At 40.7% G+C, this 13,316-nt stretch overlaps 1 protein-coding gene and 1 long non-coding RNA gene across 3 annotated transcripts in view; one reads left to right on the forward strand and one right to left on the reverse strand.

The window, feature by feature from the left end:
* The window catches only part of GLRA2 (glycine receptor alpha 2), a 174,414-nt gene that overhangs the window by 34,992 nt on the left and 126,106 nt on the right, over positions 1-13,316 (reverse strand). For both annotated transcript variants that reach the window (XM_064482552.1, XM_064482551.1), the window contains exon 8: positions 4,581-4,730. In XM_064482552.1, the coding sequence (XP_064338622.1) occupies positions 4,581-4,730 (150 nt within the window). The remainder of the gene's footprint in view (positions 1-4,580; positions 4,731-13,316) is intronic.
* LOC135320082 (uncharacterized) overlaps positions 1-13,316 on the forward strand; it is a 375,701-nt gene that overhangs the window by 21,645 nt on the left and 340,740 nt on the right. The window lies entirely within an intron of this gene.

Here is a 13,316-nt window from a genome sequence, read left to right on the forward strand (position 1 = left end):
AACATTTAATGATTCATGACCCACTGGGCTAGAACCAGGGCAAGGTGAGAAGGCCTCAGGTGCAAAATGCAAGGGGTTGCCCAAACCCCAGTACTCCAAATAAATATTTTGATGCAATAGTTTAAAAATCCCTTACTAGTGCAAAAATATATGGTGGAAAAAATACCAATTTTAGATAAAACCAAGCTCTGACCCTGCTTATCCTCTATTTTGTTTGTCTTATGTGCGCTGAACCTGTGTTTTCCCATGTTTTCCACTGACCCCACCAAGTGGTAGCCTGGTGGCTTCCTGGGTTTTGCATGCCACATCATGGACCAAGGCTGGCACCCCATGTGGCCAGCAGGACAGCAGTGTCTCACCACGAACAGACCAAAAGAAAGAATTATTTATCTCAGCCTCTTATGTCTGAGTACACTTCATTTTATTAGCAAGCTCCCTTCAAGCTATCCTGGAAAGAGAGTGCTAGTTATGAGATTGCTTCTGGAAAGGGTCAAGAAAAGAGGCCAGGGATGATGATGGTCATTTTTTAGATTTGACCACATATTCAAGTGAGAACTTGTATACTGCACATGTATACCCCACCCCAGAAGATGACATCGTGACATAGGAAGTCAGCCAGACCCGTCTCAGTTTATTTTAATGTAACTATTAATATGTCTGTTTTAGCATTTGTCTTGGATTATTTGTTTTAAATCACCCAATGTATCAGGAAGATAGGCAAAATCAGAACTTTCTGCAATGAACTGGGCTGTGTGATCAGACAACTCACAGTTGAAGGGATTAAATCAATGACCGTATGGAATGTGCCTCGTTTATAGTAAGTCTTCAATCACTGTGAGTTCTTGTTACCATTTTTTCTTCCGATGGTTCAGGTTCAAAAAATGTGAAAAAGTGCTGCCTTGGAAAGATGCCATTTCCTAAGGGACCAGTAACTGGAAATGCCTCCGCCTGCCTTAATTTTTTCAAAATTCAGTTGTTAGTGATAGTAAGAACCTTGACTGTAAAGGTGCACACCTGCTGATTGTATTAATTTAATTAAAGTATAAAATTTAATTTTAAACTGGAAATCCATAAGCACAGACCTCAGGTGGGCACTCCCACCACCTCTGCCTCAGCATTCTGACCTCATCTCTCTTCCTTAGAGCATTGGCTCCTTCACTCTCCCAAACTACTTTTTAATACTCTTTCCTCCTCCTGCCTTCTAGCGTCCCTCTTTCCATCCCATTCTCAACTGATAACCTGCCTCTTAATCCATGGAAACAATAGACGCTCCTACATCTTGCCATCATCAAACTACCAGTGGCCCGGCACCCGTTGTCACCCCCCACCGTGTTTGTACGGTGCCGATGCGCGCAGGCTCCAGAGACACAGCATCACACTTGAGATCTTGCTGTGCTACTTCCTGGCTCACGGGCAGGGACAAATTATTTACCCTCTCCGTGCTTGCGTGTCCTCGTCAGTGAACTGACGATAATTGGAGACGTCATTAAAGTGGCTGAAATATCTGTCTCCACGGAAGGCCAACCCTGACCCCTGGCTTTGGATTTCACCCTTTCTCCTCTTCTCAAGGTATTTTTTTCCTTGAAATTATGCTCTCCTTTCACTGCAGTGTTAATTTCCCCCCTTTTCACTAGAGTATTCCTGTCATCAGACACGTTCTTTGATCTTGCATTTTGAAAAAAGTTTCCTCGCGTGAAGTCACATTTTCTTCCATAGTGTTTTCTGTGCTCCCCTGCACAGCAAAGGGAATTGCAAGTGATGTGCAAAGTCTGCCACCACTTCCTTTATTCCAGACAGGTTCTTTAAATGGTGGAGTTTTCAGAGCTTTTATTTTTGCTTTTTCTTGAGGAATGGTTCCATTACTCAGTGTTGGAATTCAGTTTCCCCTGCTCAGCTGTATTGGGGTATAAGTGACAAACAACAGTTGTGTATACTGAGATGTACAACGTGTTGTTTGGATATATGTGTGCACTGTGAAATGATTACCACAGTCAAGCTAGTTAACATATCCATCACCTTACGTGGTTACCTTTTGTGAATTTACACTTAGGGGTGATCTCACCCAGGTTTGTGGGTTTTAAATATTACCTGTTTTTGCTTGTCAGTCTCAAATACACTTTTTCAGATTGACTCTCTCCCTTGAGTGCATATATCTAATTACTTACCACCACTACTGGCATGTCTTACAGGCATCTAAATTTAATGGCATCAAAGTGACTCAAGTTCCAAATCTGCTTGATAATATTCTCCATCTTAATGAACAGAAACACTACCCACCCAGTTGTTTAAGCCAAAAACCTGAGACATTCCCCTCTTTTCCTCACCTCTGTACATCAAATGCATCCACAGGACCTATGGTTTTACCTTAAAAGAATAACTAGAATGTACGTTTCATCAAGGGATTGCATTTTATCCGTCCTGTTCAACAATGTATTCTTGGGATTTAGACAGCGCCTGACTCACAGCAGGAAGCAAATATTTTGGGAATGAATGAATGACTCTCGACCCTGACCACTTCCCTCCTTTTCCATAACCAATACCACAGTCTAAGCAACCAACATCTCACCTCTGTTTCTTCAGTTGCCTCCTGACTAATCTGCTGCTGCTACTCTTGAACTCATGAACTGTCCACTCGATAGCCTGATATTTGCTATGTTGAAACTGACCAGTGGATTTCGATCAGAGTAACATCCATTCCTTCATACTGACCTGTGATGTCCAGTATGAACCTGAAATTACCTCTTCCTCCAACCTCATTTCCTATGATGTTGTCTTTCTCATTCTCTTCCACCTGCTGTAATACTGCCCAGGTTTCCCCAAACCATCTTATCATAAGACACCTGGGACACTTGTGAAACGTACTGATTTTCAGTGAACTCCCTGCAGACTCGAATTCATAAGGTTTGGGTGGAGCACAAAATTCTATACCCTGAACAAACACTCCAGGTGACTTTGTATGATGAGATAAGATACCTCTGCACAGCATTTCACGAAAATCCCACCAGTTATTCATAACTGGGAAGCAAAATGAAACACATTTTCCATCTCTGGTCTAGGAGAGCATGCAGTCAGTGGCTACCTACTATGCTCAGCCAGGGAATTCTGAGAGTACAGCTGATGTGCTAAAATAGCCTCACTTTGTAGTAGTATTTCCTGGGTGGCACAAGTGACCTCAACTTTCTGCCACTTTGCGCTAGATACCTGTGGATGAGGTTGAAGAAACGGTTATCACCAGTAGGAGGGTGAAAATTGAGAAAGGCTTGATATTGAACAATGTACAGCAAAGTGTGTGTGTTTCCTTAGGCTGTGGTGGGACAACATGTTCTGAGAGGTAGGAAGGAGAGAGGGCAGCCAGCAGGATACCAGCCCAGAATATATGCAGGGAACATTTTGGCAGATGCAGGTAGCACTCAGCTCACACACACACAAGCTCCTCCACAAAAGCATCATCTAAGTCACAGCAAATGTTCAGCTTTACATCTAGGTCTTTGGAAGCATTAAATTGACAATGAAACATTTTCGGTTTTGCTCTCACAAAGTAGTACATAACTATGGCTTTACCAGCAGGTTTAATTTATCATTTTGAGGGGGGAGAGATTTTGAAAAATTTCTCTCATCTCCTGTATGTAAAATTTTAACTTTGGTTCTCTGTGATACTGTTACAGGCACTGACATTCTCCTTATCAAAGAGCATGTTTCTCTCCCAGAATCTGAAACTGAAAACAGGTACAAGGCTTCTGGTCTCCTATACAAATTTGAATGATAATCCAGAGCAGTGTTTCTCAGTGTGTCTGCACACTGGAATTACCTGGGGAGCTTCAGAAGGTACTCCAGTGCCCCATGCTGAGACTGGGATTAATTGGTATGGGGTATGGCCAAGGTTTGGAATTTTTGAAACATCTCCAGGCCATTGTAATGTGCAGGCAAGTCTGGGAAACACTGAACTAGAGATTTCAAACCATGTATTTCCAACTTCAAACTTCTAGATAGTGGAATTTTTGAGTTTCTGCATTGAAATTTAAGTTGAGACGATGAGGTTGGTCTAACTGGATTTATCAGGTTGAAATCAACAAGAGGAGGGACTTTATTTACATAAAGTCCGATTTACATACTTATTTCATCAATTGATGAAAAAGTCAAAGCAGTTATGTGTGCAGTGACATCCACACAAGTGATCAATATTCAAAACAACAGGATTTTTAAATAATTTTATCAAATGGAGGATATATCTCCAATTAGAGTCACTAAGTAAAACACAGAACCCCCAGTTAAATTTGAATTTCAGATAAACAATGCATAATTTATTAATATAAGAATGTTCCATGTAACATTTGGGACATACCTATACCAAATAGTGTTTATTATTTATCTGAAATCCAGGTTTAACTGTGTGCCCCTGTATTTTTATTTGTTACATGTTGACAACCTTGTCCCAATTTTAAAGGACTAGCCTGGGCAGTAATTCAGTACAGTAGGACAAATCAAGATAAAAATTTACCTTAGCTTCCGGTTCACTATGATTGCCTGGTTAACCACCTCAAGCTCTATCTGACTTTGTCTGCACTGAAGGTCAACTGTACCTTGTTCTGCCTTTTCTGTCTTCTTCGGAGCCGCAGGAACTCCTTATGCTGCCTGGAGACAAAGTTCACAGCTGCATATTCCAGTAAGGCTGCAAACACAAACAGAAGGCACACCGCCATCCAAATGTCAATCGCTTTCACGTAGGAGACCTAAGAGAGAGGGAGAGACAGACACTATGAAAACTTGTGGGGAAACCATAAACCAGGATCTTTATGCTGTGAGCAGCAGAATAACCTCATTTCCCTTCATCAAGGATTGTTTTCTAGGCTTTTCTTAAGAAAGGACTTACACGTTTTCCATCCCACTTGGCAGATTCTGGACAGAGCAGTGAAAGTTACATGCCCCTGCCCCCCCCGCCTTGTTCCGTCTCTCTTGGCAGAGCCCACCCACTCCAGTAGTCTCACCCCTGAAACTAGCTCCAAAGATGGCTACAAGAATTTCCCTAATGAAAAATGAGTAAATAAATAAAAATAAAACTTTGTGGCAAAATAGAGTGGGCACTACTCTTGAAATTGCTCATATCCTTCTATTTTTTCTTAACATTTAAAACCTAATTATGATAATTCCAAAACTTGGATGAGAAATAAACTATGTTTGGCTTTGGGCCCTTCATAAAACCAATTTTGGGGGAGAGAGTATAGCTCAGTGGTAGAGTGCATGCTTAGCATGCATGAGGTCCTGGGTCCAATCCCCAGTACCTCCTCTAAAAATAAATGCATAAACCTAATTAACCCCTGCCCCCAAAAAACCCCCAAAATAAATAAAAACAAAAATATAAGGGAAAAACCCAAAACAAAACCTTTAAAAAAAAAACCAATTTGTAATTTCCATTAGTCTTTTGATCCTGACATGGAAACACATTTCTAAATAGTTTTTTAAATTCAAGTATAATAGATGTACAATATTATATAAGTTATAGGTATACAATACAGTGGTTCACAATTTTTAATGATTATAGTTACAAAATATTGACTATATTCCCTGTGTTGTACAATATCTTCTTGTAGCTTATTTTATACATAGTGGTTTGTACCTCTTAATTCCCTACCCCTATCTTGCCCCTCCCTCTTCCTTCGCCCCACCAGTAACCACTCATTTGTTCTCTATGTCTGTGAGTCTGCTTCTTTTTTGTCATATTCACTAGTTTCTTGGGTTTCTCAGATCCTGTGTGTAAATGATACCATTCAGTATTTGTCTTTCTCTGTCTGACTTTTTTCATTTAGCATAATACCACCCAGTTTCATCCATGTTGCTGCAATGGTAAAATTTTTTAATGGCTGAGTAGTATTCCATTGTATATATGTACCACATCTTCTCTATCCATTCATCTCTTGATGGATGCTTATGTTGCTTCCTTACCTTGGCTATTGTATATAATGCTTCTGTGAACATTGGGTGCATGTATCTTTTCAAATTAGTGTTTTTGTCTTTGTGTGGATATATACCCAGGAGTGGAATTGCTGGGTCATATGGTAGTTCTATTTTTAGTTTTTTGAGAAACCTCCATACTGTTTTCCACAGTAGCTGCACCAATTTACATTCCCATCAGCAGTGTATGAGGGTTCCCTTTGCTCCACATCCTTGCCAACATTTGTTGTTTGTGTTCTTTTTGATAGTAGCTATTCTGACAGGTGTGAGGTGATATCTCACTGTGGTTTGCATTTCCCTGATGATTAGTGATGTTGAGCATCTTTTCATGTACCTCTTGGCCATCTGCATATCCTCTTTGGAGACCTGTCTATTCAGGTCTCCTGCCCACTTTTTTTTCCCCCTTTATGGAAGCACTGGGGATTGAACCCAGGACCTTGTGCACACCAAGCAAGCACTTGACCACTGAGCTATACCCGTGCCACTCTTCTGCCTACTTTTTAATCGAGTTGTTTGTTTTTTTGATGTTGAGTTGTATGATCTGTTTATATATTCTGGATATTAACCCCTTATTGATTATATTATTTGCAGATATTTTCTCCCATTCAGTAGGTTGTCTATTCGTTTTGTCAATGGTTTCCTTTGCTGTTCAAAAGCTTTTAAGTTTAATTAGGTCCCATTTGTTTATTTTTGCTTTTATTTTCTTTGCTTTAGGAGACGGATCCAAAAAAATATCAATGCGATTTATGTCAAAGAGTGTTGTCTATGTTTTCCTCTAGGAGTTCTATGGGTTTGGGTCTTATACTTAGGTCTTTAACCCATTTTGAGTTTATTTTTGTATATGGTGTTAGAGAATGTTCTCATTTCATTCTTTTACATGTAGTTGTCCAGTTTTCCCAGCACGGCTTATTAAAGTCACAGTTTTTTCTCCATTGTATATTCTTGCCTGCTTTGTCGAAAATGAATGGACCATAAGTATGTGGGTTTATTCTGGGCTCTCTATTCTGTTCCATTGATCTTATGTGTCTGTTTTTTGTTTCAGTACTATACTGTTTTGATGACTGTAGCTTTGTAGTATAGTCTGAAATCAGGGCACATGATTCCTTCAGCTCTCTCCTTTCTCAAGATGGTTTTGGCTATTTGGGGTCTTTTGTCTTTCCATACAATTTTAAAATTATTCTAGTTCTGTGAAAAATGCCATTAGTATTTTGATAGGGATTTGAATCTGTAGATTGCCTTGGGTAGTATAATCATTTTAATAATATTGATTCTTCCAATCCAAGAACACAGTGTGTCTTTCCATCTGTGTCATCTTCAGTTTCTTGGATCAGTGTCTTCATAGTTTGCTGAGTACAGGTCTTTTACCTTCTTAGGTAGATTTATTTCTAGGTATTTTATTCTTTTTGATGTGATGGTAAATGGGATGGTTTCCTCAATTTCTCTTTCTGGTAGTTTGTTGTTAGTGTATAGAAATGCATCAGAGTTCTCTATATCAATTTTTTATCCTGCAGCTTTGCCAAAGTCATTGATAAGCTCTAGTAGATTTCTGGTGACGTCTTCAGGATTTTCTGTGTATATCAATATCATGTTATCTCCAAACAGTGACAGTTTAACTTGTTCCTTTCCAATTTGGATTCCTTTTATTTCTTCTTGAATGATTGCTGTGGCTAGGACTACCAATACTATGTCAAATAAAAGTGATGAGAGTGGGCATCCTTGTCTTGTTCTTGATCTTAGAGGAAATGCTTTCAGCTTTTCACCATTGAGTATGATATTACCTGTGGATTTGTCATATATGGCCTTTAATATGGTGGGGTTAAATAGTTTTAAACTATCACAGTTCAAGAATATTCAACCAAAATAAAATACCAGGCTCTAGCCTTGTGAAAGTGTCTGATTAAAAAGGACACTTTTATAACCCTTCAGTGTTTGGTTGAGTGTTTTATATATCTTACAATTTGATAAAAACAGATTCTGAAAGCAAACATTTTTTATTTGCAATGCAAAGTTCTCCCTATCTCACTCAATTTCCAATTATTTTTTAAAATATAAGGGAGAAGATAACTAGATGAAATTGTAACATTCTGAATCACAGACTACAGAGGATGCTGATCCAACTGCCTTTTGAATGTGCACTATCTAGTTCTAAAATAGGATTTCCCACTTTTTGATGGCTGGCACTAGGTGTTTGCCACCCAGAATTTTAAGCATTTTATATATATTAATTTTCTAACCATTGCAACAACTGTATTACCCCCATTTTCTGATGAGGAAACTGGGGTACAGAGAGTTAAATTATTATCCGAAGTCACAAAGCTGAAAAATGGCAGAGCTAAAATTGGAATTGGAGCCCAGTCTGACTAGTGAATTTCCTTTCTGGACACACACAACCATACTACTAGGATTGTACCATTTGTATCTTGACTTTCTCTTTGACTTTTATAGTGAGCATTTCCCGTGTCATTTAACTTTATTCTAAATCATAATTTCCAGTGCTTGCATAATTGTCTATACTATGATTAATCATTCTGTATTATAGGATACTTAGGTGATTTTTCATTTTATTTTATGCTACTAAATTGAGGGCTGTGAATATTCTTCCCCTCAAATATTTGACTGTATCTCTGATTATTCATTAGATCAATTTTTTAGACTCAGATCATGGGAGTAAATGCTAAGAAAATAAGCTCTTGACTTAGAAAACGAATCGGAGCATAGAGGATGTAAAAACAGAGACTCCAAAGTGAGATGCCCCAACTAAGAAACGGTGCTCCTTTCCTGACTCTAACTTTGCCAAATTATTTAACCTCTATCTGCCTCCCTTCCTCATCTGTATAAAGGACAATAGTAGCTATTTTATAGAGTTACGTGGATAAAATCACTTAATATATGTGAAGTTCTTAGAATAGTGTTTGGCACAGAGTAAGTGCTGTATAAATCTTTGCCATTATTTGGCTACATAACGGTGTGATTTTGTTAAAGGAAAAAATTTGGAGGAGACAGAAAAAATCAACAAGGAAAATAAGTCATGCACAGTCCTAATATATTCCAGTTATTATTTTTAAGGTTACCACCTGCCTTACAGTGTTTATCTCAGTTAATCTGAACTACTTGTTGGTCCCACATATGAGGTAACAAAGTGGTTCAGCACTTTGTCATCTCCACCACTTTGAATATATTAGTCTTCCTAGCTGGGATGCTTATTCTCAGTCTTTCTGATTAACAGACCACTCAGAGTCCTTCATGACTTGACTGGGATACCAGCCCCTCTGGGAAACCTCCCTAACCTTCCTGCTGTCTCTCATCTGGGTTGGGGGCCACTTTACGTCGCTCCCTTATAACTCCCTCTCAAACTTGTCTGTTCTTTCTTAGTCCACCAGCTTCCCTGACCCCACCACTAGACGCAATAGACTGGAAGCTTTTTCTCCTTTTGGACGGATCCTGTGTAGTATTACTCTTAGTATCACCAGCATAGGACTTGACAAATGGTGAATAAACAGTAGATCGGTGGGATGGTTGGATAAATGGATGACTGAATGACAGAAGGAAGGAATGAAGGAAATATCTGGCCATCTTTCCACTTTTATACTTTATTCTATGCTATGTAACATTATCCACAATTGCATATATTAGCTATTTCTAAGAGCGGACTGTTAGTGCACTGTAATGCTCTTGTAACACCTAGCTTTCCTGGAATGTTTCTTTCCTTAATAAGCAATAATTTTCTTCTATTGGCTATTCTGGAGCAGCCCTCTTCTCCTGTAATAATAGAACATTACCAATCACAGCATTCCCAGTTATATATTATTCAGATTGCCCATAAATGTTTTAAGACCTAATAATGAGAAGAATTTGTCAGTGCCTGATAGATGTTCATACACGAGCTAAGTCCAGCGGGACTTACCATCATTCCTCCCCTTCCTGGTGTTGACAGCATTCAGTACTTTGTAAATCCGTCCCCCATCTCCTTCTGGCCATCAGCAGGCCAGGCACGTATTTGGCTTCTTTTATAGCTGCTCGTAAATGAATCCTTTCAGTTTCTTAATCATTTTGGTTGGTCTCTGAGTTTCATCCAAATCAGGATCATCTTTCCAGCACTGAAGTGCCGGTATTAAATGCATTATTCACATGGCTTTAGAGGGTGTTGGGAGACATCTCTTACATATGACGGAATGCCCCTCAGTGCTGGTCTCTCAGGATTGAAATGCCTTTTTGTTACTTTAATCCAGCTCTGATGTCAGATTCTCTCTCTTTGGCAGCTAGTCCTTAGGTGTTTTTAGTTCACATCATCCATCATTCTTTCTGTGATTCTTGGGCTTACATGATCCCTTCCTGAACTACTTTACAACATCTTGCAAAATAGTTTTCAAATTACGTAAGCCCTCAAAATGCTATTATGATTCACTGGGTTGTTATCTTTCCAGGTATATTTAATTCAGACGCATAAACGTTGGGGCCTACTATGTGGAAGACACTGTACCAGGTGCTGTTGGGAACTGGGGCAGAAGATAGAAGGATAACTAAGATGCACACTGATTCTTCCCAGGACTTCCTAGATTGTACTCCGGGGGACCCCATTCACACTGTACTCCAGAAACCGTCGTTCACATAGGTCAGGGAGCAGCAAACTATGGCCTATGGATCAAATCTGCCTCACCACACGTTTTATAAATAGTTTTATTGGAACACAGTCATACTCATTCATTTACATATTGTCTATGGCTGATTTTACACTAAAATGGGACAGCTGAGTGAGATCATATGGCCTGGAAACCCTAGAATACTATGTGGCCCTTCACAGAAAATGGTTGCCAGCCCATGACGTAGATGTAGTGTTGTCTGGTTTGTCTTGGGGATGTGCATCTCAGGGGCCCTGCTTGGTGCTTGAGAAAACCACAGCCTCCTGAGGGAGACACTCAGGTGAGCGAATAAGTGATACAAAGCAGATGGTCCCGTGTGCCGAGGTAGAGGAAAAACCAAAAGGCAGCCGAAAGGTGAGGAGTTCGATGTTGACAGGGGAAGTCAGAAAAGGCTTCATTCTGGGATGGCGTGGCATTTGACATAGGACTTGAGGAAAGCCAGGACTTTGGGTGGAAGAGGCTGAGAAAGCAAAACCATGAAATTGGGAGAGAATAGGTAGACTTGAGGATGGGGAACAACTCAGTGACCAGGACCTGCTGGGTACCTGGGCAGTGCATGGGGAGGCGTGGCCAGCTAGGCTGGGCCAGCACACTGGAGGCCGAGGGGTTTGGGTTTCAGATTACTTGTCAAGATCCGCTGATGATGGTTTTGAGGTGGGGTACTAGTTGTATAAGTGCTTTGCTAATTAGGTTTAATTTCTTTGTCTCACATTGTCTTAGCAAAAGCAGACATTTTCTTTCATAGAAATTGACTGCCTCCTCTTGCTGCTGTCAACTCTACAGTGGGCCAGTTCTCTTCCAAATTTTCTAACAACATCTCGGAATCCTTTGCCGAATCTTCTTCCATTTGTTATTTGAATTCCTTGAAATCTTCCTTCTTCAATTTTCCCTGTATCTTCAGGTCCTCAGTAAATTCATGGAGTCATATAGGTGTCTTCGTGTGTGTGTGTGTGTGTGTGTGTGTGTGTGTGCGTGTGCGCGCACGCGCGCGCGCACATGTTCCATAGCAGAGACTGGCCAAGTTCTTGTAAATCTGTGAATCCCATTCCCTCTTCCTGGGACATGAGGTAAACTATTTTTCAGTTCAACTGGATCCCCATTGGAATGTGGGCAGAAGTAACATACCCACTTCAGGGTCTTCAGAATCTCTGAGGAGGTCCTTAGTACTTAACCCTTCTGTGGCCACCTTGGATGTCACTCATTTAAGATGGCAGTGTCATAAGATTGAAGAAGCCTGGATCCCTAAAAGACCCAGGGGCACCCACTGTGCAGTGGAATGTAATGTGAGTGAAAAATAAACTCTTACTATATTAACCCATGGAGATGTCAAGGTTTTGTATTTCTAACACTCCCAAACCCATCACTCAGCCCTGACCTCTCACCAGCATTCCTATGCAAATTCTAAAATGCCTGTAGTTAGTATTTGCAAAATCAAACTCATTCAGTGCCCCTCCTCCCCATTTGCCTTATTTGAGTCTTTCCTTCCAGGAGCAACATGAATTTCACAGTTGGTTCCTTCTTTGCCTTCATCTCTAATGCTCAGTCTGCTGCCAAAGCTCAAGATTTCTTTCTGCAAAGCACCCTTAAGTTTACTCTTTTCTCTCCATTCCAAAGATGTCACTACCACCCTGGCCATGAACGTTTACACCTGGCTCTTAAAACAACTTGCTAACTGATCCCCCTGTATTCAGCTCCTCCCTGTGGTGCTTAATCCTTTTGCTTCTGCCAGATTAAGTTTAAACACCAGTTCATTTTGTAACACATCTGCTTAAGAACCCCCGTGGCTGCCTGTCACAGGCTCTGGTACCCGAGGTCTCACACAGCGTGTGCCCACCCTAGCCCCGCGGCCTGACCCCGCGCTTCCCTAGCACAAGCCCTGTGCTTTGTCGCAGCGGTTCTACTTCCTGCTGAGGAAGCCATGCCCGCTCCCACTGAGGATCTCAGCGGTTCTCAAATGGGTGGGATTTTGCACCCCAGGGGACATTTGGCAATGTCTGGAGATATTTTTGGTTGTCACAACCAGGGGGAGGTGCTACTGCTGTCTGTTAGGATGAGGTCAGGGGTGTTAATAAACATTTTGTAATGCACAGCCCCCTCAATGACTAGTTTTCCAGCCCAACATGTCAATAATTTTGAGATTGATAAACTCTGAGATAGAGAAAGCAGCCTCCCCGCTTATACCCGGGTATCTGTGTCTAGTTCAGTGGTTCTCAACTGGGGCTGATGTTGCTCAGAGAGGACACTGGGCAATGTCTGAAGATGTTTTTGGTTATCTCAGCTGGGAAGTTGAGGTTCTGCCACTGGCTTTTATTGAGTACAGGCCAGGGATACTGCTAAATGCCTGACAGTGCATGGGACAACCCTCATGACAAGAATTATGCAGCCCCACGGTTAATAGTGTTAACGTTGAGAAATTCTGGTCTACACTCTTCTTCCAGCATAGAATTCCTGCCTTTTCTTTTCCACTTTCTCTGCCTGTTTCTTTCCAGATAATTCCTCAAGGAGTAGCTCAAATTCCGTTTCCAGAGTGACGATTTCTCTGCCTATTCTAGCCCACAGTGGTCTTCCTCATCTTTAGAATTCACCATGCACTTGGAGTTAGGGTCATGCAGTTGAGTGTTTGCTTTATGTATGCCTGATTTATCTGCCCAGCTGAAGTATAGGGTGCTTGGAAGATAAAGACCCAGTAATGTCTTTTGTATCTATGCCACCAAAGTTAAGTCTTTG

This window comes from Camelus dromedarius, chromosome X (assembly GCF_036321535.1).
Source record: "Camelus dromedarius isolate mCamDro1 chromosome X, mCamDro1.pat, whole genome shotgun sequence".
Classification (NCBI taxonomy): Eukaryota; Metazoa; Chordata; class Mammalia; order Artiodactyla; family Camelidae; genus Camelus; species Camelus dromedarius.